The 24,678-nt window shown below is 57.5% G+C and overlaps 2 protein-coding genes across 2 annotated transcripts; one reads left to right on the forward strand and one right to left on the reverse strand.

Annotated features, from left to right (window-relative positions):
* The first annotated feature begins 266 nt into the window (after positions 1 to 266).
* Positions 267 to 9,046, forward strand: SNPH (syntaphilin). Its single transcript, XM_047069509.1, has 4 exons — positions 267 to 448; positions 1,149 to 1,256; positions 4,668 to 4,817; positions 7,844 to 9,046. The coding sequence occupies exons 1-4, from the start codon at positions 267 to 269 to the stop codon at positions 9,012 to 9,014; spliced, it is 1,611 nt and encodes a 536-aa protein (XP_046925465.1). The 3' UTR covers positions 9,015 to 9,046.
* Positions 9,047 to 12,552: 3,506 nt separating this feature from the next.
* Positions 12,553 to 23,641, reverse strand: SDCBP2 (syndecan binding protein 2). Its single transcript, XM_047068725.1, has 8 exons — positions 23,061 to 23,641; positions 22,349 to 22,403; positions 21,559 to 21,659; positions 16,782 to 16,940; positions 16,013 to 16,188; positions 15,764 to 15,935; positions 13,546 to 13,637; positions 12,553 to 13,306 (listed from the first exon to the last, which is right to left on the reverse strand). The coding sequence occupies exons 1-8, from the start codon at positions 23,112 to 23,114 to the stop codon at positions 13,252 to 13,254; spliced, it is 864 nt and encodes a 287-aa protein (XP_046924681.1). The 5' UTR covers positions 23,115 to 23,641; the 3' UTR covers positions 12,553 to 13,251.
* Between the last annotated feature and the right edge of the window lie 1,037 nt (positions 23,642 to 24,678).

Here is a 24,678-nt window from a genome sequence, read left to right on the forward strand (position 1 = left end):
CAGTGCTGTGCTGAGTCAGGAGCCCTGCCCCGAAGCCCGTGTGACCTTGGGCCAGGCCTTCGAGCTCGCTGTCCACATTCAATCATCTGGAGAACACAGGGTCGGATCTCTGATTTCCGGCTGCCCCTGAGGCCCTGACGTTCGAGATTTTAAGTCAGGTGGCAGGAGTGTGCTAACTTCGTTGGTGGAGGGAGCTGTGGCCAGAGTCTGGCGGCCGGGCCCTCGCTCGGTCCTGGGGTGTCCTGCTGAAGGGCGAGAGGAGAGCCATGCCAGGCAGCGGCCCCAACGAGAGGATGACATGGCCTGGTCCGGCCCTCCCCGCGGCCCCCCCAACGCGCCCTCTCTCCTCAGCCCCGGGGACACCGCCCATCCCGCCCCTCACCCGGACCCGCAGCCTCATGGCCATGTCCCTGCCGGGCAGTAGACGGGCCTCTGCTGGATCCCGCAGGTGAGTCTCCCCCTTGGCCTCAGAGGGCGGGAGGAGGGAGGGTCTCCGTCCCCACTCTGCCACCAACATGCAGTGTGCCCGTGAGCGAGTCATTTCCCCAGTTTTGCCCACTTTAAAACTGGGCTCGCCAACACTCACCTCCTCCTGGAACTATTTAAGGGCTCAAATGACGCAGTGGATATAAAAGTTCTCTGAAGAATCAAACCACTGGATTCCTACCATCACCAGTGCTGTTGTTACGCTTCACAGTTACCGGAGGGGACTCACGCCGTCATCCACTCTGGCTCACTCGGGCCCCCCTGCCCCCTTGACTTTGACCTTTGTCCCTACCCCTGCCTGCCCTGCTCTGCCCCACCTGTCTCGGCCCACTCAGGGCCCTCCTCTGGGGTTGGGGGACCCTGAAAGTTGAGGACCCCTGGCGAGACAGATGGGACCCCCCCCCCCCGTCCTTGGCCCTGCCCAGCCTCCATTCCTGTCCTGGGGAGCCAGGAGGACCGGCCTGCTCCTGGTTTTCCATCTTGATTTGCGCTGTCTGTTCTGTCACCCCTGTCTGTGCGTCCCCCTCTCCCCTCTGCTTCTCTCCCCGATGCCGACCCCGCAGCGGGGGCCCTTTGGGCCGCAGCGGCCTGGCGGTGTTCGCCCAGTGTCCGCAGCTGCCCGCCAGCCAGAACGAGAACCTGCCTCTTCTCCCTGCCTCCAGGCGCACCTCTCCGCCAGTGAGCGTGCGGGACGCCTACGGCACCTCCTCTCTCAGCAGCAGCAGCAACTCGGGCTCCTGCAAGGGCAGCGACAGCAGCCCCACGCCCAGGTAAGGCCTCCCCTGTGCCTGGTCTCCTGCTGGCTGCGCACTTGGGCGCCCTGGGCGGGCCGGGGCTGTAGGACTCCAGCGTCACTGGCTGTGCGGGTCACTGTCCCAGAGCCTCAGCTCCTCCTGTTTGAGGGAGGGATGTGACACCGCCAGCCGCACATCACCCTGTGATGCTCTCAGAGCGAGGGCCCGGAAGTGTCCGGGACCCCGTCCCGTCTTCCTGCCCCGCCGTCCTTGGGGTACGGTTTTGTCCTTGCCGTTCCAAGAGGCTCCTACCCCTCCAGGCATCAGGCCAGCATCGGGTCCAGAAGGAACAAGGACCCAGCGCAAGGGGCTCCTGCCTCCTGAGAAGGGGCACCTTCCCCGGGACCTCTGTCTCCGCCTTGCCAGCTGGCACTGGCCGTGGCTGCAGGGCAGGTGGTGCCGGGCAAGATAGGTAGGGACAAGCCACTCGCGGCATCTGCCATCCCGCTCTCCTGAGGGGCCCCTGTGAGAGAGACCGAGGTGGAGCTGGTCAGGAGAGCGGAGTGTGTCACAGCGTGGCACCTGCCAGGCTGTGCCCTCAGGGAATGGCGGAATGTAACGGGAAAAGCAGGATCGGCTGGGGAGACAGGTGAAGGGAAGCTGTGCGTCCTTGAAAACCAGGGAGGGACAGCCGTAATGGCGGCCCATCCTCGTTCCCCAGTGGAGCCGGGGGAGCGCGGCCTTGGCGTTCGTACTTCCGTCTCTGAGTCTCCATTCCCTTATCTGTAAAGAGGGGCCAACATCCCACAGGTCTCTGTGGGTTGATGTCTGCAGGTGGCCCGTACTGGCCGCTGCCCTCATGAGGACTTTGGTCCCACCTGGGGGTCCTGGGCCGCCAGGCTGGCGAAGGCTGGCCTTGGCCTTCCGGCAGAGACGGTGTCATTGGTGCGAAGTGATGCTCAGATCAGGCCGAGACGGCTGTTCTCAGAGTTTTCCGCCACAACACGCGTGACGGGTGACACGCGTGTGCAGGACCCACGCCTCAGCCTCCTGGCTGCAACCCCAGCTCGGGGTGGCGCGCAGCAGGTGTGAGTGGCACTGACGGATGCGTTCACTTCGAAAAGTATATGACGGGCAACTTTAATACTTCTTCACAGCAGATTTTTGCAACGCGTGTCATCACGGCAGTCCGCGGGGGCGGCCCCAGCCCCGAGGCTGAGAAATCCCGTGAGAGGGTCTCCTTGCCCATGTGGACAGTGTCAGCTGTGGGTGAGCAGCGGGGCCTTGGCTGTGGCCTCGGTGCAAACAGCCAGGTGTTCCGGGGCGTGAATAGTGGAGAGCCATGAATCACGGTGTATTCTTCTTCTCGGTTATATGTAAACATATTTTTTCCCCTTCAAGGATAGAGCTAGTGACTAAGAACGTATGAGTGTTAAGTATTATATTACAGCAAAAAAGCACATTAGAGAAAAACCCATGAAAGCGCATAGGAAGCGTGAGAATGGCTACTTGTTCTATAATTCTCAACTGCGCTGGCTTAACTGATCCTGGAGCCCGGGGCCCCGCGAGAAGCCCCTTGTCACTTGGCACAGACCGGTGCCCCTCTAGCTGGAGTCCCTGCGTGGCAGCCGCTGGGATGTCCGCAGTGTGGGGCCCTGGCCCCCGCTGGCTGGCTTCTCTCTCGAAGGAGATTCTTAGAGTCCGCAGAGGGGGAGTCCCCGGCTCGCGACCCACGCCACCCCTCTGCCCCTTGTCACGTGGAAAAACAGGCCAGCGCGTGATGTGACCTGAGTTAAACCTAGGGACCACGAGGCGAGGAAGTAGAGGAGAATCATTTCTCTTTCTCTCCGCCTCTGTCTACACATTCTCTTCGATGGCTGACGGTTTAGAAAGACTTCTTTCCTCCATAAACATTAGCCAGCTCCCACAGAGCCATTCACACTCCCTCCGAGGTGGCTGCTTCTGAGAACCAGGGTCAGACCTGGCGATGTCATTGCCCCTCCCTAGATGCGGGGGTGGCCAGCCCCTAAAGGAGCAGGAGTCGGACGGCCACAAGGCCTCTGCCAGGCTGTGTGAGAACGTGCCCAGGCTTTTAAGACAAGACCCAAGGAGGTTTCCTCGTGAACAGAACAACCCGCAGGCAGGAAGCTGTGAGTCGAGGCGGCTGGGCCGCGTGTGTTGGTGAAATCGGGTGCTCTCCGCTGGGTGCAAGCCTTGGCCCTCCGTCCTCCACTGGGTGGGAATCCCTCCACCTTTGCTGAGCTGGGTCCAGGGCGTGCTCACCACACACACACACACACACACACACACACACACCTGTGCCACCCGAGGCCAGGTTGCATGTGGCACCCGGCTTGCTGCCAGCTCAGGGTTCAGCCGTTAATGAGGAGAAGCCCCGAGCTGGTGAGCGATCACACATGCGTTTGTGTGTGCCCTCAGAGTACGAGCGCGTATGCGGGTGGCAAGGGTCTGTGTGCATCTGTGTGAACCCGCGTGTGGGCCGGCGTCCTAGTACGCGTGAGTGGCCCCCGAGGGTGGCTGCGGGGTGGCAGGACGCACGGGCACGGGTGTGCGCACACGGAGGTAGGTGCACAGACACAGACGGGCCGGGGTAATCGTACTCAGATGTGTACTCCAAGGAAATACGTGTGCATGGCCGTGCAAACTCGTGTGTCCGTGAGGATGGCAAGCAGGGCGTCAGAGTGTGTTTGGAGACCGCCGTGCATGCACACGTGTCTGCACCTGCTGTTTCCCCCATGGTCCTGCAGGCCAGGCGGTGACGGCTCTCGGCTCTGGGGGGTGTTTGCTCCTGCACCGGGGGGGGGGGGGGAGTCCTTGCCGCCATGCAGGCCCTGGGGGAATGACACAGGGAGGGGGACCACGCCGGCCTCTGGCCCCCGAACACATTCTCTGGGTTAGGAGCCTGGACACATGAGTTCTGGGATCGCCACTGGGACCGAGCTGACCAATAGCGTCAGGAGGGCACAGAACACGGTGCCAGGCTGTGCGCGTGCTGTCGTGTGTCCCCACCCCAACTAGAGGACCCCCGAGCTCCCCACTGTGGTCTTCACACAGAAGAGTTTTTATTTTTTTAACGTTTATTCATTTTTGAGAGACCGAGAAAGACAAAGCGTGGGCAGGGGAGGGGCAGAGAGAGAGAGGGAGACACAGAATCCGAAGCAGGCTCCAGGCTCCGAGCTGTCAGCCCAGAGCCCGACACGGGGCTCAAACTCGCCGACCGCAAGATCACGACCTAAGCGGAAGTCAGATGCTTCACCGGCTGAGCCACCCAGGTGCCCCCAGAAGAGCTTTAACAGAACCTACCTTCCGGAAGGTCTGGGTGTTCTCATGCCCACCCAGGCTCCTGGGGGAAAGCCTGGCCCGGAGCTGTCTGGTGATGGTTGGGGACCTCTTCCTCCCTCTGCGCTGACATGTGTCCCCACGCAGGCGCTCCATGAAGTACACGCTGTGCAGCGACAACCATGGCGTCAAGCCCCCCACCCCAGAGCAGTACTTGACCCCACTGCAGCAGAAGGAGGTGTGCATCCGGCACCTGAAGGCACGGCTGAAGGACACGCAGGACCGGCTCCAGGACCGGTGAGCCGCTGGTGGAGGGCTGGGGGTGGGTGGGCAGCCCTGGGCAGCCCTGGAGACCCGCTGGCCTGGAGACCCAGGGCCCTGGGGCACTTCCGGGAGGAAGGAGCCGCTGAGGGCTTCCTGGCACCCGGCCTGCCCTTTCCTTCCGGCAAAGCCCTGGGGGAGCCCCTTTCCAGAGCCCTTAGCTGCCCCTATGCTCCCCTCAGCTGCTCTCCCTGACTGCAGGCAGCTTCCCCTGACAGCCGGCCAGTCCTCCCCACACCCCAAGGTGGTGCTCTCCCACTTTGGGCCTGGCAGCCCCATTTGGCCACTTCTTACCCCCTGGCTCCTTTCCACCTGGGGAGCAGGGCCACAGGGCATCCTTTCTGGCTCACCTTCCTGTTGGGGGGGGGGCACCCCCTCAGCCCCTATTTGTTTCCACCCAAGGAGTCACCAGTGGGGGGGTGGGGGCTCTGGGCCCACCAGTTCAGGCCCCATAAGCCTTTCTGCTCATCTACTTACAGACGATGTGAGATCCTGAGAAACCTTTCCTGAGCTCCTACCCAGCCCAGGGGACCCCAGCCCCCCCGCCCCCCACGGTCCCATCTGAACTCATTCTCCAGACCTGAGGGCAGATCGTGACCCTCTCAGCTGCTACCTTTCTGGGCCAGCGGCTTCAATCTTTATGACTGAAGCTTCAGGACTGCCCTCTGATCTCTTCATCACCTTAATCATTTCCTCTGCGCTGTGTCAGTTCAAATCCGCAGCCGCTGGGAGCTGGATCCCACGCTGTGCTGGGCACTGAGGGCCGGGGCAGGCCACCGTGAGCATGGCTTCTTTCCTCTTTTTAAAAAACCCTACAGTTTCCCTATCCAAAGTGTACAATTCAGTGATGGTTAGTATAGTCACAGAATCGTGCCCCCATCACTGGTATCTAATTCCAGACTATTCCCATCACCCCAGAAACAAACGCCATTCACAACCGCAGCCACGGCCCAGGCTCCCGGTTACCGCTAATCTTTTCTGTCTTTCTGGATTTGTCTATCCTGGACACGGCATATAAAGAGAAGCATACGCCATGCGTGAGCACCCTTTCTGTGACCAGTGCTCTGCCAAGTAGCCAATCCGGTTTGGGTTTGTTGTGGTTTTGAACCACAGGAAGTTACAGGTGGCATTCTGTGGGCCTCCTCGTCTGTAGAGTTGGGATTTCTATTTTTAGCTCCCATCATCTTCTCAGTGATGCCCTGGCTCTGCCTGGCCATTTGCACTAATGTCCTCAGGAAGCAGACAGCCCATCACGTCGCTTCCTTTCTGGGGCTGGTCCAGCGGCTGGAGCAGACGTCTGCCCTGTGTGGTTTGGGCACGACGCCCTGGCATGGACGTGCCGACACCTCAAATCCCTGGCCACGCTTGCGGGAACCTGCAGCGGCTCTTTGCTTGCCCCCTGCCACATGGCCCGCTCTCCGTGTGTTCGCTTTGATACCTGCCTCCTGCAGTCACCTACCTTCTCCTTAAAGAAGCTTCTAGACTCTGTGCTTTTGTTTGCCGTGTCCCCACATCCCGAGATGGCCTTGCCCCCGTCTTGCTTCCTTGGCGAACTCCTCCTTCGAGGCTCGGTTCAAATGTAACGTCCTAGTCGGGGTGGGGAAGCCACAGCTCCCTGGCCTGGGGTCCTACTGGCTCCAAGGAGAGAAGGGAAGGGCCCGGCCACACTGAGCATGCCCAGTCCCTTCCTCCAAGCTCGCTCTCCCTCCCAGGACTCAGCGCCAGTGCAGAGGATATCCGTAGAGTGAGTCCCAGTTAGGGTCCCCCGTGCCTGCTGGTACATCTAGTATTGCCACTCTGAGTAGCTCTATCACGGAGTTGTTTCCTTTTGGGTGGTCCAGTCCGCTGCTTTCCAGATAATGCCATTGCCGACCTTCACGGCCACCACAGCCCCTCATCCCAGTCCCTGTGACCATGAGTCCTGGCCTCATTTCCTGAGCTGCACATTCCATCTGACTCTGAAAAGCACGTGGCGCTTGATCTGGAATGATGTCCCTGGTGGACTCCTCACCCTCAGAGTGATGGTCTAGCCATGCGTGGATTGCATTTCCGTGAATTTGGGCATGTGGGCCGCATGGCTGGGAGGGATGCTGCGGTGGGCACCCCCCCGACAGGACTTCCCGTCTCAGGAATGGCTTTCCTCTGTCCCCACTGCTTTCACTGCATCCTGTCCGATCTCGCGCTGCCTTTACCTCCAGACTTGATAGGATGTTTATCTAACTTGCCTCTGTCCCCCGCACCCCGGATTCATCTGTGACTCAGGGGTTTCAGACGCCTGTGTCTGGTGTGCCTGGCACGTGCCTCGCCTCTTGGGAGTGGCCCGTGCGTTTTTGTCCATCTTTTGGGCCCACCCTCTTCATAGTAGATACACAGCAGAGACGTTGAATGTGACTAAAAGAGGGCCATCTGTTGTCATCACTTTCCTCTGTTCCACCCACCACTCTTCATCCCCCCACTTGAGGGAAGGTGTGAAATCGGCAGCCTCCCCCCACATGGCGGCTGGAACATCCCTCAGCAAAGCAAAGCGGCCCACGGCCTGCCCCCGCGTCCCTGGCCCGGTGTCCCTCCGCGGACAGTTTTCAGCACCGGATTTCATAGGGGGCCGTGTTCCTTCCCCTAGAGCGGAGATTTTAGGTTTAGTTTTTATTGTCGCGCGTTAAGATTTTAAAGTGGATGTGTTTGGTTTTTATAGCAGCAGCATATATGTATACACTGAGCGTTTTTCTTGTCTAATCTCTTCTGTAGGTGATGGATTTAAATGGGGACAGTCGTCTGCATTACGGCCTCCAGGGCTGGGGATGCAGAGGGGCCCGAACATGTCTTCTCCCCCCCAAGAGGAGGCCCCCTTGGCCGCCCCCTTCCCCCCCGTGGAGCAAGGAGGAGGCACTGAGTCAGGCCTTGTGTGTTCCGGCCCTCTGTCCTTAGTGACAGCCCCTTTCTTGCTTGCCCTTGGTGGTGGTGACGGGCCAGGCAGTGAGCGTGTGTGTGTCATCTGCTCGCAGGGACACGGAGATTGATGACCTGAAGACACAGCTGTCGCGCATGCAGGAGGACTGGATCGAGGAGGAGTGCCACCGCGTGGAGGCCCAGCTGGCCTTGAAGGAGGCCCGCAAGGAGATCAAGCAGCTCAAGCAGGTCATTGACACGGTCAAGAACAACCTCATTGACAAGGACAAGGGGCTGCAGAAGTACTTCGTGGACATCAACATCCAGAACAAGAAGCTGGAGACGCTGCTGCACAGCATGGAGGTGGCCCAGGACGGCACGGCCAAGGAGGATGGCGCCGGGGAGTCGGCCGGCGGGTCCCCCGCCCGCTCCCTCACCCGCAGCTCCACCTACACCAAGCTGAGTGACCCGGCCGTGTGCGGGGACCGGCCCCCCGGCGAGCAGCCCGGGGCTTCGGGCGAGGACGGGGCTGACAGCGGCTTCGCGGTGACCGACGACACGCTGAGCCGGACGGACGCGCTGGAGGCCAGCAGCCTGCTGTCGTCGGGCGTGGACTGCGGCCCCGAGGAGGGCTCGCTGCACGGCGGCTTCAGCCTGGGCCCCCGCTTCCCCGCCAGTAACACCTACGAGAAGCTGCTGTGTGGCACGGAGGCCGGCGTGCAGGCCAGCTGCGTGCAGGAGCGTGCCATCCAGACGGACTTCGTGCAGTACCAGCCGGACCTGGACACCATCCTGGAGAAAGTGACCAGGGCCCAGGTCTGCGGGGTGGTCCCCGAATCGGGGCACGGGTGCCCGGAGCCGGAGCCCCGCCCCCCGGGGCCCAAAGACCCCGACTCGGCCGTGGTGGTGACGGTGGGTGACGAGCTCGAGGCCCCCGAGCCCGTCACCCGAGGGCCGAGCCCGCACCGGCCCGGTGCCGACCCCAGCCCGTCGGTGAGCGTGGCGTGCCCCGTGGAAGACGAGGAGGAGGTGGCCGCGGCCGAGAAGGAGCCCAAGAGCTACTGGAGCCGCCACTACATCGTGGATCTGCTGGCCGTGGTGGTGCCGGCCGTGCCCACGGTGGCCTGGCTGTGCCGCTCGCAGCGACGCCAGGGCCAGCCCATTTACAACATCAGCTCCCTGCTGCGGGGCTGCTGCACGGTGGCCTTGCACTCCATCCGCAGGATCAGCTGCCGCTCGCTGAGCCAGCAGGGCCCGGGCGGGCCGGGCGGCGGCTCCCAGCTGTGAGGGGTCCGCGTCCCCGCCAGCGGCTCCGGCGGCCCGACCACTGATTGTAGGGGTGCCGCTCTCCCCCTCGCTCGTTCCCGGAGGGCAGCATCTTACTTGTTTGGTCTCGGGTTTGGAAGTGGTTTTGTTTTTTTTTTCTTTTTTTTTTTTCAGGATGTGAACCGTGTCAGGGGGCTGAGAGTCGGGGTGGGGGGAAGGCGTCCCAAAACGTTGACGGGAGACAAGGGAAGAGAGACCGAAGGCAGGGAGGCACGCCGATTGTACGAACTGCAGACAGAGGAGGTAGCGAGGTCCCCCCGGCCCGGCCCTGTCCTCCTGGACCTTCCCGCTGGGCGGCCCCGGCCCACAGTGTCTCTGGTGTGTTGATCTGGGGAGGCTGGGCCTGACACGCCCGGAGCCTCCCTGCCCCCCCACCCCCACGTCCTGTCTGGTGGCCTCCCGCCCACGCCTTCTCTCTCAGGCCGCCCCTTGCCCTGGGTCCAGCCTCCTGGGCCAGCATCATCTCCTCACGCGGAGGCAGCCGCCTCCCTGAGTACAGGCAGCTGGCCCGGGACTCGGAGCCGTGTCTGCAGCCACCGGGTCTGGCGTCTTCAGGCCGCTCCCGGCGCTGGGATTCAGAAGCGTCGTCCAGGCCGTGGGCACGGGCCGGAGGAAAGACCGCGACTGGCAGGAGGTGGCAGAGCGCAGCGTGGGTTCTCTGTGTTTGTTCGTCCTAGACCTTCCCCGGGATCCGGTCCCCTCTCGGCGCAGATCATTCCTCCCACGACAGCCGAGCCAGACAGGCCAGCGCCGGGACCCGGAGCGCGCACCTGAGCCCAGCTCCCGTCCCGTCCCGAGCCTCTGCCAGCACGCGAGGAGGAGGCAGGGGCCGGCGGCTCCAGGGGGCTCCTCCAGCCTTCCGAGATGAGGCCCCGCCACCGTGGGGGCAGTCCTCAGCTGGTTTGAGAAGCCACAGGCCACGACCGCCCCTGGAGCTCACCCCGACTTGCTCTGGGGGCTTCAGGCCCAACTTCTGCTTTGCACTATGTTCACTTTGGGGCTCGGTTCTCACGCACCCCAGCGTCTCCACTGAGGGGCTGTTTGCCTTCGAGGGCGAGGGTTCCTAAACTTTGACCTATCTGCCTCTGGAAGGAATTCCAGCAGGATGGATGGCAAGATGAGATACTGAAGCCATGATGTTCGTCCAGGCCAAAGCAGGGTGCCCTGGGATGTCTCCCAGGCAGGGATGGGGCGGGGCAAGCGGGGGTGTCCTGAGCCTCCCCACTCACAGCCTGAGGCCAGTTGGCCTGGGAGCTTCCCTGGCCTGCCCCCCTCCTTCCCTGGGACATCTGGTCCCCCGGCAAAGCTGCTGACCTTTTACCACCACTGTTATTTTACAAAGTAAACCGCTCCTTCTCCCTGGTGGGGCTTACACCCATCTGGTCGCCCCTCCTTCAGAGGTTGGGCCCCGCATTTGGGAGGGGTTGGTGGGACCCCGTGTCTTACTCGTCCCTCCGGCCCAGGGGCCCCTCTGGTTCTCTGCCAAGGCTGCTTGCCCACCCCAGCCGCTCCGACAGCCGTTGCCTGACCTATGGGCTCCGCCTTTCCTCTCTGCGCCCTCCACTCGGGGGCAGGGTGGGGGGGGGGCACCTGCATGCACTGGACATGGGCAGCCAGCCCAGCCATGGGGGCGACAGCCCCCTCTGCCACATGCTTTGTGCCTCCAAAGCTCCCCCCACCGGTTGGGGGCCTCAGACCAGCCATCCTTTGTGGAGCACCCTTACCCCAGCCAAGCCGCACCTGAACTCCTGGGGCCCGGCTGGGGCTGCCCCACAGACACTGGGGTCGTGACATGGAGGGGCAGTGGACAAACCCAATCCAAAGCCAAGCCGGGACTGGCCGTGGACCCAGCCTCCTGTGCCGTGTACTCACGAAGCTGCGTAGCGTCTCCTTAGAAAGTCAAAGCTTTGCCGAGAAAATAAATGTATGACTATATTTGACAACATAAAATCTATATATTTTTCACCACTGGAATCTAGTCGAGCCGCGTAGCCCCTCTGCTCTTGTCTGTGTCTTGCTATCTGTGGCCTTCCCGTCGTGTCTTGTGTTTTGGTGGACGTGGTCCGGGCTGGGGCCGGAGCCCGCTCTGTGCTGCTGGAGAAGGCCCTCGCCAAGGGCGGCGCATGAGGTGAGTGGGGCCGCTGCCCCCATCTGTTGCTGCTCCGGGTTGCCGGGCCCCGCCCACAGCGTTGAGGGTCTTCTCTTTTGGGGCCTCTGAGGGGCTTTATTTCTTCTCCGTGTCAGCGGAGGCGGCGGCCCTGGGACGGATCCTGGGGGGGGGGGGGGGGCCCCTGGCTGGCGGCCCGGGCCCGGCCCTCCGTGTGTGCGTGTGTGTGCTCAGTGTCCGCATCTATGCAAGAGGGGCAGCGCTGCGTGTGCGGCTCCGGGCGCCGGAGGCACAGCGGCCTGCCGGCTCGGGCTCCCAGCCCTGGTGACGCAGGGCACAGAGCGTGGGGCCGGAGGGCAAGGCCAGGGGCCCGGGCCGCCCGCACAGTGCTCCTCCTCCAAAGCTCCCCTTTTCCTTCTTGCTTAATACCTCCTCCTGCTGGGCTGTGGCCTTCCCCTCCTGCCCTCGGCTTCTGGAGCAGAAATCGTGGGGGCCTCCCCTCTCCCCAGCCTCCAGCTGGAGCCGATTGGATCCTAAGGGACATTTTCCCAGGAACCACCTCCTGGAACTGCTGGTCCCTTAGAGCCCAGTAGCTGGAAGTGGCTTCAGCTTAGTTGGAGGGCCCGGGCCTGGGCCTCCCTGCTGCTCTTCTGGTCCAGGCTCAGGCAGGAATCAGAGCTGGGGCTGGGACTCTGCACAGAGAGCTGGCCTCCGGCGGAGTTTATTCCGAGCATCTCCCAAGGGGATAACTTAAGCTTTTCACTGAACACCCTTCCCAGTCGTCACTAGCACCGGGGAACTGACAGCGCCCTGGGGAGGGGCAGGCATTGACAAAGTTCTGGGACCAGGGCCTACTGAGGGCCTGAGCCCAGGGAACTCATGACCCCCACTCTGACCTAGGGGGACAGTGCAAACATGTCACGGCGTACTCTTCCATTCGGCCATCCCCTCGACAGAGAATTTAGGGGACACGGGAAGGGGGGAGGTGGGGAGGGTCTTCACTTTGTCTCCTTTGTCCTGTTCAGACAGAGTTGTACCTGCAGCAGACAGCTCTGAATTAAAGCATGAAAACGCAGCAAGACCCTCGGCCTGTTTTCTTTATGTCGTGTCTGTTTTCTGAGGAGGGGTGAAGGGGACTCAAACCGTCCCTGCCAACCTGGGAGTCCCAGGGTGCATGCTGGGAAAAGCTGAGCAGAAAGAGATCCTTTCTGAGCTGGAGGGAAGCAGAGAGCCGCGTGCAGGTTCAGTGCAGCCACGCATCTGTCGCGGCAGCTGGGATCACTCCCCTCCCGGGTCAGGTGAAGGATCCAGGCGGGCGTCCCCCAGCCTGCCTCAGGGTCAGACTTGGCGGGGCCTGTAAATGCACCCCGTCCCCTCCCCTGCGGCCCCTCCCAAAGTGGATCTCGTACCTGCTCGGCAGATGCAGACACAGGCTGAGCAGGGGTGCTCCGAAGCCGGTGCCCCTCCTCCAGAGCCCCGCACCGCTCCCTGGCTCCAGTCACCCCTGCCTCGGCCCGCAGGCAGCACGTGACGGTGGCAGGCTCTCAGAGAACTGTGTGTCTTGAAAAAGCGGCGGTCTCACCACTGCTTAGAAGAAAACCAGGCCTGGTGGGTCACGGGACCAAGGATTCTGGGATTTTCAATTACTTTTGAAGAAGGGCTTCTGTTTAAATTCAAATCTTTATTCAAAAGAAGTGAAGGATTAGGACTCTGGCCAGTTTGTGACACACGGCAAGTACAGGAAAAAGAAAAAATCCTCTCAAAGAATGTAGTTCTGTTCTCTCAAAACGTGGAACTGTGTCTCTGGTGGAGGCGAAAATCTTGCAAGGGCCCCAGCTGCAACTTTAAGAAGTGTTGCGCCGACCTGCCTACGTGTCCGGCATCTAAACCCGCACAGAGGATCCCCGCCTGTAGGCCTCAGTCCAGCTCACGGAGGCCCCGGGTAGCGGTGGCCGCCCCACGTGACCCTGCGTGCAACACGCCCCCTCCAGACGGCCCCGCCCCCGGCAGCAGGCCCCTGGAACCCGGAGGACGCAGGACGCTGCTCTCCTCTGCAGGAGGGTGGGAGGGCTGCGCTGCCCTCCCTTGGCGTCAGGCATCTGGGATCGAGTGGTCCATGGTGTGGTGGAGCAGGGTCGGGGACAACCTAGATACAGCAACAATGACAGTCGCCCAAACCGGCAGCACCTTCTCCTCCCCACTAGCCCATACATCCCCCATGGGGTCCTTCATTTCCATTTCTGAGACTTTCAAATCGCCAGAAGCCACCAGCCCCCTGGAAGGGAGGGCAGGGGAGGGCAGGCCGGGAGCCTTGAGGACGCTGAGGAGGTTGGTGTGGCTGTGGGCAGGGGGGTGAGGGGGCAGGCAGAAGGGGGGCAGCCTTACTTTTTGACCATGTGCTCGTAGATCACGGTGGGGATGATGGTCAAGGTGACAACGCTCCCGGCCGTGGCCAGAATCTCTGTGACCTCTTTGTCCTGGGGAGGAGGTGAGTGAGCAGTCACCCCGGGGGCAGAGGAGGGGTCAGCACGGCCCCAGCCGGAGGACCTGCTGCCTCTAGGTGAGACTCCCAGGCAGACACCCAGGACAGGCCCGGGCCTGAGCAAGAACGCAGGCCCGCTGACCTGAGGACCCCTGCCCACCCTCACCCTGAAGGCCAGTCCTGTGGGCCCGAACATACCAGGGTGTCAGCACTGCTCGTCTCCCCTCCCACCAGAGAGCTCCCAGAGCCCACATTTTCTATCCCATCTCCCTGACTCAGTCACACTCAGGTTCTGGCCCCAAAGCACAAAGAAAATTACCACGCGCGGGGACCATTAGGTGCACCCGTCCACCCAGTGGGCTCCTGGTGGCCAGCCAGCTGAGCCGAGCCCTTGCGGGACCTCTTCCTCTTACATCCAGTTGACCAGTAAAAAGAGAAAGGCCTACAGATACCATTCAGACCATGGAGAGAACAAGAAAGGACAAGCCTCCATGCAAAGCGGGCCAGATAGATCAAACTCTAAAGCTACGGCCACAGAAGAGCTTCGGCTCTTACTCTGAGACCGCTGACCTTTCACATACATCGAACCTGGCTGTGCGCTTAGTTGTCGCGGGACAAGTGGAGAAGACGTGTGAGGTCGGACTGGTGACAGCCACAGGGTGGAACTAGATCAGCTTTGAGAAGCAAACCATCTCAAAAAGCATAGCGACCTGGGGCCCTTCAGGAAACAGACCCAGTCCTCAGAGCAACCAGCACCATGGTCTGCCAGGATAACTAACAAGTTCATGACGATGCCTTGAGCCTCTGGTGAGGAAGAATTTGCCGCACATTTTAGACTGACTGTTCTCCAGAACAGTGAAGATCAAAGAACTGGAAGGCCTGGAAAGGAGTGGACCCGAGAGCAACGGCCACTCGCAATCCTTGCTGGTGTAGTCAATTTTGGGGGCATAAGGCCTGACCCCCAAGGGAGGGGAGAATACACAGTGGGGGGCATCTTAGACCCACATCAGGAAGAACTTCCTGGCCACAATGCTTATGAGCCAAGAGAGCAAGCCTCCAAAGAAGGGGGGAGACTGTCAAGCGTGGAAAGCACATAAGGGACAGGATGGCCTGACGACAGCCCTTGACAGGGGCCAAGAACAGGCTGAAAAGCTTGTGCCTGCTGTGGAGTGAGAAGCCGCTGCTCAGGCCACTTCTGCCGGGGGCGGGGGCTTGGGGAGGTTGGAGCTCTGGCCTCGGGTGAGGAAGGGACCCTCACTCTAAATCACACCTGTGACAGAACTGCTCTCGGTCGAGGTGCAGTGAGTCAGGATCAAACTACTATTCAGGGTGACCTGTTCAAGCCACATGACTCACCATCTCTGTGGTCTGTTCCCTGAAGGTGCCCACCCCTCAGTCCGTGTCCACCAGACCCTAGACCCCTGCTCCTTGCTTTTCAAAGTGATTTTTTTAGAGAGAGAAAGAGAGAGAGCACAAGTGGGGGAAGGGGGAGAGAGGGAGAGGGAGAGGGAGAGGGAGGGAGGGAGAGAGAGAGAGAGAGAGAACGCATCCCAAGCAGGCTCCATCCTGCCAGTGCAGAGCCCAACCCGGGCTCAATCCCGCAAACCGTGAGATCATGACCTCAACCGAAATCAAGAGTCAGACACTTAACCGACAGAGGCAGCCAGGCACCCCTCCTTCTTGCTTTTTAAAGATGAAACTCACCACACACACCCTCAAAAGATGAACAGAGGTCAGAGTGTATTTCCGAACAGTCATTTTCTAAAGCATTCCTATTACTGACCGTGAGCCAGTGTGCAAGTAGAAGTGCCGAGGAGGGAGGTGCCCACGCAAGCAGCTGCCCAGCCCGGCGTCCTGTCCTGCACGTGCCCTCTTGCCCTCTCGCCCCTCCTTCGGCCTCTCCTCTGGCCTCCACATGGTAGTGACAATAGGAATATTTACTGAGCACTTAGCCTGTGCCTGGCACTGTGCTCAGAGCTCTACCTTCCTTGTCTTACTGAACCGTCGCAGCAGCCTCAGGATGAGGAAACGGAGGCTCGGATGGGGCAGCAGCCGGCCCACAGACACAAGCCTCCCCTCCAACCGGCAACCTCCCAGCCCCTCCAGTCCCGCGTGGCCCACCTTCAGCCCGATGACGTTCTGCCCGTTCACCTCGCACACGGAGTGGTTGGTGAGGAGCCCGTTGCGGGCTGCGGAGCTCCCTCTGACCACAGAGACGACCTTTCCCTTCTTGATGACGAAGCCGACGTGGCCCGTGCTGTCCTTGTGCATGGTGACGGTCCGCTGGAACGGCCTGGCGGGCAGAGACAATGAGCTGCCTGGGACGCGGCTGGGGGCAGACAGAGAGGCTCCGGGGGCCAGGCCACTCACCTGTCCCGAACGACCATGACGATCTTCTCGGCCGATGCCCTCTTCAACACCCGGTGGGCTCTGTCTGTGCTCCAGCCGGCACAGTCACACCCGTCAATCTGCAGGATCTGATCTCCAAAGCGCAGCCCCACGAGAGACGCAGGGCTGTTGGCCTTCACCAGCTGCACAAAGAGCCCCTGGGGGAGGCGGGGCTCCACGATCAGCTTCCCGGCCCAGTCTGTGCCCAGGTCCCTGTGCTGCTGTTCTCCTCCCGACCGCCTAGGAACTACGGGGCACGGGGACCACAGCTCTGCGTGGGCAGGGCAGCAATTTTCCTGGGGAAACACTTTCCTGGGGAAGAAACGCTCCAGGCCACGTAGCCAGGGAGCAGCTTTCAACCCTGGCTGGAGGCTCTACCCCCAACCCCTGGACCGCATGGCTTCTTGTGATGGCATCGGCACCCCTGGCTTCCACTGTCTACAGACAGCTGCCTGGAAGCCAGATCCCTGTGATGGAGGGGAGGGAGGGCAGGAGGCTCTGAGCAGCAGGAGCCCAGGAGGGGCAGGTGGAGGGTCCCTGCTGCTGGAACCCAGTGTCAGCCCTAGGGCCTTGCAGGATGGAGACTGAGAGGAAGAGCGTGGGCTTGGGGTTGGGGTTGGGTGCGCCTCTGCTCCCCTGCCTGCTCTGTACCTTCCTTACCGGGGACAGGGCCCCGTGCTGCCCCATCTTGGGCCGGTGGCTGATGCATTCAGGGATGCCCCCTTCTCTCCTGCCCAGCCCCCAGCCCTACCTGGTCGATGGCCCTTAGCCGCAGGCCCGTCTTGCCACACTCGTCCTTGCACAGGTGGATCTCGCGCATTCCAGGCTTGATCTCTGCACGCCGCGCACCTTGGCTGTTCCCAGACACCGGTGCCACCAGCTGGCCCAGCCAGGGGCCAGAGCCCATCATCTGCACACACCAGGGTGGGGTCAGCCGGCCCCTGGGGCCTCGTAAGGATGGGGGAAAAGAAGACGTAGTGGTCCCTGGGCCCTATCCTATCCCCAGACCACACTTCTCTGTGGGGGCCGCTAGGGGACATGGCTCCATGAAGCCACTAGGGGGCATCAAAGTCTACACCGCTGAAAAACAGCCAGAGAAATGAGGAGAGAGAGAGAGGATGAGTATACAGAAAGGGGACCCTCATTTTGCAAGGTACATTGGCATCAGGAGAGGACCCCTTTAAAACCCACCTAAAAATAAAAGAAAATTTCACAGCAAATAGTGAGCAACTGGGGGTGGGGGGGGGGGAAGGCTCAATTTGGTTTTTGTCTGGAAAAAAATTTAAGCAAAAAGTGTAAAAATGAACGCTTTCCCTCTAGGCCCAGAACCAGGCCGGATGCCCACTCTCACCACTACTGTTAAATACGGTACTTGAACAACTGGCCAGAAGAATAAGACAAGAAAAGGAAATGAAGGCATACAGATTGGAAAAGAAATAAAATGGTCCCTATTTGCAAATGGTATGTTGGTCTACTAGGAAGTTCCCAGGAATCTACAAATAAACTCCTAGAACTCATCACTGAGTTCAGAAAAGTCACAGGATACGAGATCAACACACAAAAATCAACTATATTTTTTATATACTAACAGTGAACGCATGAAAACTCAAATTAAAAGTTCAATACCGGGGCGCCTAGGTGGTTCAGTCAGTTGAGCGTCTAACTCTTGGTTTTGGCTCAGGTCATGATCTCACAGTTTCATGAGTTCGAGCCCCATATCAGGGCTTGGGTTTCTCTCTATCTCCCTCTCTCCCTGCCCCTCCCCCACTCATGCTGTCTCTCTCTCAAAATAAATAAAAACTTTTTAAAAAGTACAATACCAACTATAATCACTCAAAAATAAAAAACAGGAGCAGATCCAACAAAACATATGTAAGAACTGTATACCGAAAACAAAAACCAAGAAATGACTGATAAAACATATCAAAGCAGATCTAAATAAATGGAAAGGTATTTTCTATTCATGGATCAGAAGAACAAAAATATGAACCCTGACCTAAGCCTCACACCTTACACAAAAATTAACTCAAATTTAGATAGACCAGAAAGGCCTGATCAACGAAAGAAAAAAAAATCCATAAATTGAACATCATCAAAATTAAAAAACTTTTGTTCTGCTAGAGATCCTTTTAATAGCTTGAAAAGAGAAGCCACATTTGAGGGAAAATTGTTACAAACGACACGTCTGACGAAGGACTCTAGAATAAAGCGCTCTCCAAACTTGACTTAAAGGAATAATCCATTGAGAAAAGTGTACGAAACCTACGAACAGCATTTTACTGAAAAGAATTTATGGCTTGTAAACAGCACAGGAAATGATGTTGAGCATCACGAGCCATCAGGGAAATGCAAACTAAGACCGTGATGAGACATCACTGCACACCTGTCATAACAGCTAAAACTAGTGATGAGGCTGGTAAGGAAGAGCCGGAGTGACACGTGTTGCTGGCAGGAAAATAAAATGGTACAGCCACTACGGTCACTCTCAAGATAGTTTAGAAGTTCCTTTTAAAAATGTAAACATGGGGCACCTGGGTGGCTCAGTCGGTTGGGCGTCCGACTTTGGCTCAGGTCATGATCTCATGGTCCGTGAGTTCGAGCCCCGCGTCGGGCTCTGTGCTGACAGCTCAGAGCCTGGAGCCTGTTTCAGGTTCTGTGTCTCCCTCTTTCTGACCCTACCCGATTCATGCTCTGTCTCTCTCTGTCTCAAAAATAAATAAACGTTAAAAAAAAAATAAATTAAATAAATAAATAAATAAATAAATAAATAAATAATGTAAACATGCACTTATAGGGGCGCCTGGGTGGCTCAGTCGGCTAAGCGTCTGGCTTCGGCTCAGGTCATGATCTCACAGCTCGTGAGTTCTAAGCCCCGTGTCGGGCTCTGTGCTGACAGCTCAGAGCCTGGAACCTGCTTTGGATTCTGTGTCCCCCTCTCTCTCCACCCCACCCCTGCTTGTGCTCTGTCTCTCTCTTTCAAAAATGAATAAACAGTAAAAAAAAAAAAAATTTTTTTTTAATGTAAACATGCACTTATCATACACCCTAGCAACTGCACTGCGGGACATTTATCCCAGAGAAATGAAAACGTATGTCTGCACAAAACATTGTATACAAATACCCACGATAACTTAGTCTGTAATAGCCCCAAACTGGAAACCACTAAAACGACCCTCAATGTGTTAAACAAACCTCAGTACCTCCATACCATGGAATACTACTCAGCAACAAAATGGGGTGAACTAGGGGAGGTAGGTGGGGGGCAGGGGTATAGGTGATGGCGACGAAGGAGTACACTTGTCGTGATGAACACAGGGTGATGTATATGGAACTGCCTGCTGAATCACTGTATTGTATACCTGGAACTAATATCACACTGTAAGTTAACTATACTGGAATTAAAATAAAATGAAATGAAATAAAAGCAAACAGGGGAGCCTGGGTGGCTCAGTTAAGCATCTGACTCTTGACTTCAGCTCAGGTCATGATCTCACAGATTTGTGAGATCAAGCCCCATGTGGGGCTCCATGCTGACAACTCAGAGCCTGCTTAAGATTCTCTCTCTCCCTCTCTCTCTCTGCCCCTCCTCTGCTCATACACACATACATGCTCTCTCTCTCTCTCAAAATAAACAAACATTTTAAAAAATAAAAACAGGGGCGTCTGGGTGGCTCAGTCGGTTAAGCATCCGACTTTGGCTCAGGTCATGATCTCATAGTTCATGGGTTCGAGCTCGGCATTGGGATCTGTGCTGACAGCTTGGAGCCTGGAGCCTGCTTCAGACTCTGTATCTCCCTCTCTCCTTCTGCCCCTCCCCTGCTTGTGCTCTGTCTTTGTCTCTCAAAAATAAATAAACATTAAAAAAATTAAAAGAAATAAAGAAATAAAAACAAATAAGTAAAATGGGATGAGCTATTAATACAGTCAATAACCTGGAAACATTTCAAGGGCATTATGCTGAGTGGAAAAAACCAATCTGGAAAGGATTCCATTTATATAACATTCTGAAACAAAATTATCGAGGCAGAAAACAGACTAGTGGCAGCCAGGGATGAGGGATGGTGAGGGGGAGAAGGTGGGCATGATTATGAAGGGTCAGCCCAAGGGAGACCTTTGTGATGATGAAATAGTCTGTGCCTTGGCTGCACTGGTACTTACGAGAGTCTATCTATGCAGGTGATAACAGTGACATCCCACTGCAGACACTCACTGTAGCAACACAAAAGACCCCCTTTCTTTATCCTGTAGTTATGCAGCCACTTCCCACATAACCACTGGGAAAACTGGAGGGAGGGTACAATCTTCTGTACCCTTCTCTGTGCTATCTTTGTGACTTCCCATGAGTCTATGATTATTTAAAGATACAAAGTTTTAGGGGCGCCTGGGTGGCTCAGCCAGTTGGGCGTCCGACTTTGGCTCAGGTCATGATCTCACAGTCTGTGAGTTCGAGCTCCACGTCGGGCTCTGTGGCTGACAGCTCAGAGCCTGGAGCCTGCTTCGGATTCTGTGTCTCCCCCTCTCTCTGCCCCTCCCCTGCTCATGCTCCGTCTCTCTCTGTCTCAAAAATAAATAAAGACATTAAAAAAACCTTTTTAAAATAAAAATAATAATAGATTAAAAGTTTTAAAAAATTATAAAAATGAATTCATTTGTCATATTTTTATCAATATTTAGGTGAAACACACTCGTGTCCTAATTACTGGTAACAGAGAGGAATCAAATCAAAGGCTTCAAATTGAAGTTTATAGAACATGACTTTCCTTGCTTCATGTCTGTACTTCACAGCATGACTGTCAAGGGTCACTGGGCAGAAACACCCAGGTGTCACCAGTTTTGCTCAGGGCCCCACACGCCCTCATCCTTATGGGTTTTCTCCCATGAGGCCCTCATTCGCCAGTGGCTGTGTGTGTGGCCGCAGCGGTTCCCATCATGGTTCTGCCACTGACTTTCACCAGTTCAGGGATGGACGGCAGACAAGCACACTGACCAAGGCCCAAGGAGATGCTGGAGCTCCTTGGGAGGGGGTTTCAGTGAGGACTGAGTCTCTAAGTGAACCTATTTTCAGGAGTGAACATTTCTGTGTCAAGGTTTCTCTTGCTCCCTAAAACCATGGAGAGAAGGAATAAAGCAAGCATTATGGTTTATTTGGGGACTGGAGCTGGGTGACCAGCTACTTGCCCCTAGGCTCTGCCGTCCATGCACCTGCTCTCAAGGCACAGGCAGCTCCTTCATTCGAAGCCTGCAGGCTTGGGCTGGGTTTAATGCCCTGCCCTCCCTTCTCATCCAGCGGGCTCAGGCCAGCAGCCTGAAGCCACAGGTCAAAGGGCAGGCAGTGGCCCTCTAGCACCCAGGTCTGCAGGAAACCCCACAGCACTTTTAATAATGGTTCAAAATGAAAAGTGCTATCAAGAAACAGAGCCACAGGCATGCTGGGGAAGAGGAGATTCCAGTTGGTTTGAATGCCAGACCAACAAGGAGGAAGAGTTGGGAGATTCTGTGCCGACATTAGGCAAGAGACAAATACCTACACTAGCACCTTCTGGAATCTGAAGCAGGTTCTGCTGGACTTCTTGGCTGGAGAGGGAAAGACCCATATAATTTTCCAATTCCGCCAGGCTTGGGTACAAAACTGACGGGAAAGGAAGGGAAGGAAGAGGAAAGGTGTTACTCAAGAGTGTGAGCTTGGCCACACCTGCCTGGCTCCCATGTGGTCACTCGTTTGTATTAAGAAACAGGGCCTGGGGATGCTTTTTACTTCCAAGAATGCACAGAACACTTGCTGGTGATGTGGGTTCTCCCCTCAGAAGGGCTGAGGGGCAGGGGTCTCCCCAGGAGCAGCCTGGGACACAGAATCCCTCATAGATCACTTTGCTGTTCAACTCAATGGACTTCCTTTGGCACTAGCTGGACATCCGACGCAGGGGTGGTGCTGGGGCTGTGACACCCCAGCTTCTAGGAAATCCACGGGCTGTGGGGGCTGTGGGAGGCCGGTGTGGGACCCCAGGGCAGCTCCAGGGAAACCGCACGGTGGCCAGGAGGGAGAGAGTGGCCTGAAGTCAACTGAGCTGCTACAGGACCTAAATCACGACTTCCACCAACAACTCAAAGGACCACCACAAACATCTTGGTCTCCTCACTCGGCCACAGAAGGTAGCCCCAAATCAGGGGAGTTAGTGGCCTACGGGTCCCCCTCAAAGGGTTCTGGTGGGAGTAAATGTGCAGGAAGCCCACAGCACAGCGACAGACAAGAGGCAAGTGCCTGGAAGTGGCCACAAGAGGTCACTGTCAGTCAGGAACACCCCTGCCCCGCTCACTCACCTGAAGGCTGGGAGACTGGCAGGGCAGGCATCCTGGGCGCAGCTCTGGCCTGGGCCTGGGGACAGGTGGGGAGCACTGGTCAGCTGTGGCCTGGGGCTCCCTGAGGCTGAGGGTCAGGGCATTGGTTATGCTGGTGGGCCTAAGGTGGGGTGTCCATGAACCTGGGAGATATGTAGATGCGGTCTCTCTAGGTGTTCCTGTTTCTGGGGGAGGTTCTCCCCACAGCCTGTGACCCGCCAACTATCAGGTCCCACGTACTACCTGGGACAGTCAGAACAACTGAGGCCCCTCCCAACCAAATTCTCAGTCAAGAAGTCCCAAATTCCCAAAACCCACTGGAACCACAGGTGGATAGAAAGAAGAGGAGCTTCTGTGGATGAGCTGGCAAAACGCCAGACCCATGGGGTTTACTCTGGAAGCCTGTCTACAGTATGGAGTCTACCTGTACCCAATTGGAGGAAGCACTGGGACAGAGTGGGCACAAGAGAGGCCTGTCTGCTGCAGCTGCTTGGACTTTTCCATTCCTGCTGTAACTCCATTCCCTTAACCCCTGGACACCTGTCCACCAGCAGGCCCTACAGTGGCGACCTGCATGCCCAGGGGCCCTCAACACACAACGCCTTCCAAGACAAGCAAGCCTCCCTTACTTACCTTGGGGCAGTCACAAAGGCCCCATCAGGGGGCCTAGGCTAACACGCGCCCGGCGGCTTACCTGAATGGCTTGGTCCATCTTTAGGTCCTCCAGAGATGGGTACAGCGTGGACATGGCTGCTCCTTGGAACACTCTACAGGGCACAGAGGGTGAGGAGGGGTGACAGGAAGCACGGGCATCTACCTCCCATCCATGTGTGACACTCAGGACTCTCAGGATGAGAAAGATTATCGGGAAGGCATTGTCCCCGTTTTAGAGATGGGGGAGCTGAGTTTGAACCCAAGTCTGTTTTGTTCCCAAGCCCGTGATCGCCGCCCTTGCAAAATTCCATCCCACCATGTTCACCTGACTCTGGGCTGTATGGGCCAGGAAGAGGAGGACTAGGGGCCAAGTCCTTCCCAGTCATGTCTCAAAGGTCAGGCGGGCTTATGAAGTCTGATCACTCAGGATCCAAGTTCAATCTGGCAGGTTCATAGCAAGTACCTTCTGCATACCTGGCCTTTGTTAGGGGTGTGCACAACACCATCCCACAGCTACACAGAATTCAGTCCAGGGTTAAAGTAGGTGGGGTCTTAGTTACAACAGAAAGGCAACAGGGTACTTGAGAATCCCTCCCCCACCCTCCACACCCCTCTTCATCTCTGGGTAGTTGAGCTCCTACTGTATACCACCCATTTCCAGCCTTGATCTTAGCCTGGGCTTCCACTCTTCTCCTTGTAAACCTCTGATCTCACGAAATGAAGTGTCTTGAGTTTTGCATTTAGGCAGTAGCCCAATTTGAATGTATGAAGTACTCGGCAAGGTCAAATAAAATCTGTTTGCATCTGGCCTGTGAGCTACCAGTTCCAACCTCTGGAGGAATCAGAAGTCCATGTGGGCCACTTCAGGGAATGTGGGCTAGATACTGAGAGCAGTGGGGAGCCACCAGGGGGCTTGAAGCAGGGGTAAGACATCCCAGGCTCACGCAGAAGGCCTATTGGCTGCTATGTGGAGAACAACCAGAGAGGAGGCAAGGCCCACCGGCAGATGTTGTAGCCCCTGGGGAGAGGCGGGAAGGTGGGGAGGTCTGCACAACAGCCTGGGGCTTAGGGGTGGGATGTGGGAGAGAAGGGATTTGATGCCAAATTAGAAGGAATGGTGTGCGTGAAGGGTCAAGGCAGCAGGTGCAGAAGGAGAAGGAGCAGTGATGGATGAGGACGACCTTGGCCCCTGTGGGTCACTCAGGGAAGATGCCCAGAGGATTTGCACCTGGGCAGGCGGGACTGGTGTCCCATCACCCCTGGCACACAGCCCACTCAGTTCCTGTGACCACCCCAGGCACCCCTTTACTGTGTACAGCTGTTCTGATGTCCTGATGACACCACCTTCCTAGGATGGACATGAAGACCAGGGGTCCCAAATATGTTTCACTCACCTCTCAGTCTCGTTTTTTGTTTTTTCAAGTTTGAGCTAGTGCCGACCTTTTAAAGTCTGGGAAAATAAGATTCTTCACTTCTAATTTGTATTGAAAAAAAAATCAAAAACAGCTGGCAACGCGAGAGCAGAGATCGTGCATGGCAACGCCCAGTCCAGGCCACATTGCAATCTCTGCCTCTTAGACGGGGCTGCCTGTGTATTCTTGGTTCCCAAAGTTTCCAGCTGGCAATTTACACTTCCTACTTGGCTCCTGAAGGCAGGC

This window comes from Lynx rufus, unplaced genomic scaffold (assembly GCF_022079265.1).
Source record: "Lynx rufus isolate CCGP_SWC_20201006 ecotype Redwood Valley unplaced genomic scaffold, mLynRuf1.p SCAF_8, whole genome shotgun sequence".
NCBI classification, from domain to species: Eukaryota; Metazoa; Chordata; class Mammalia; order Carnivora; family Felidae; genus Lynx; species Lynx rufus.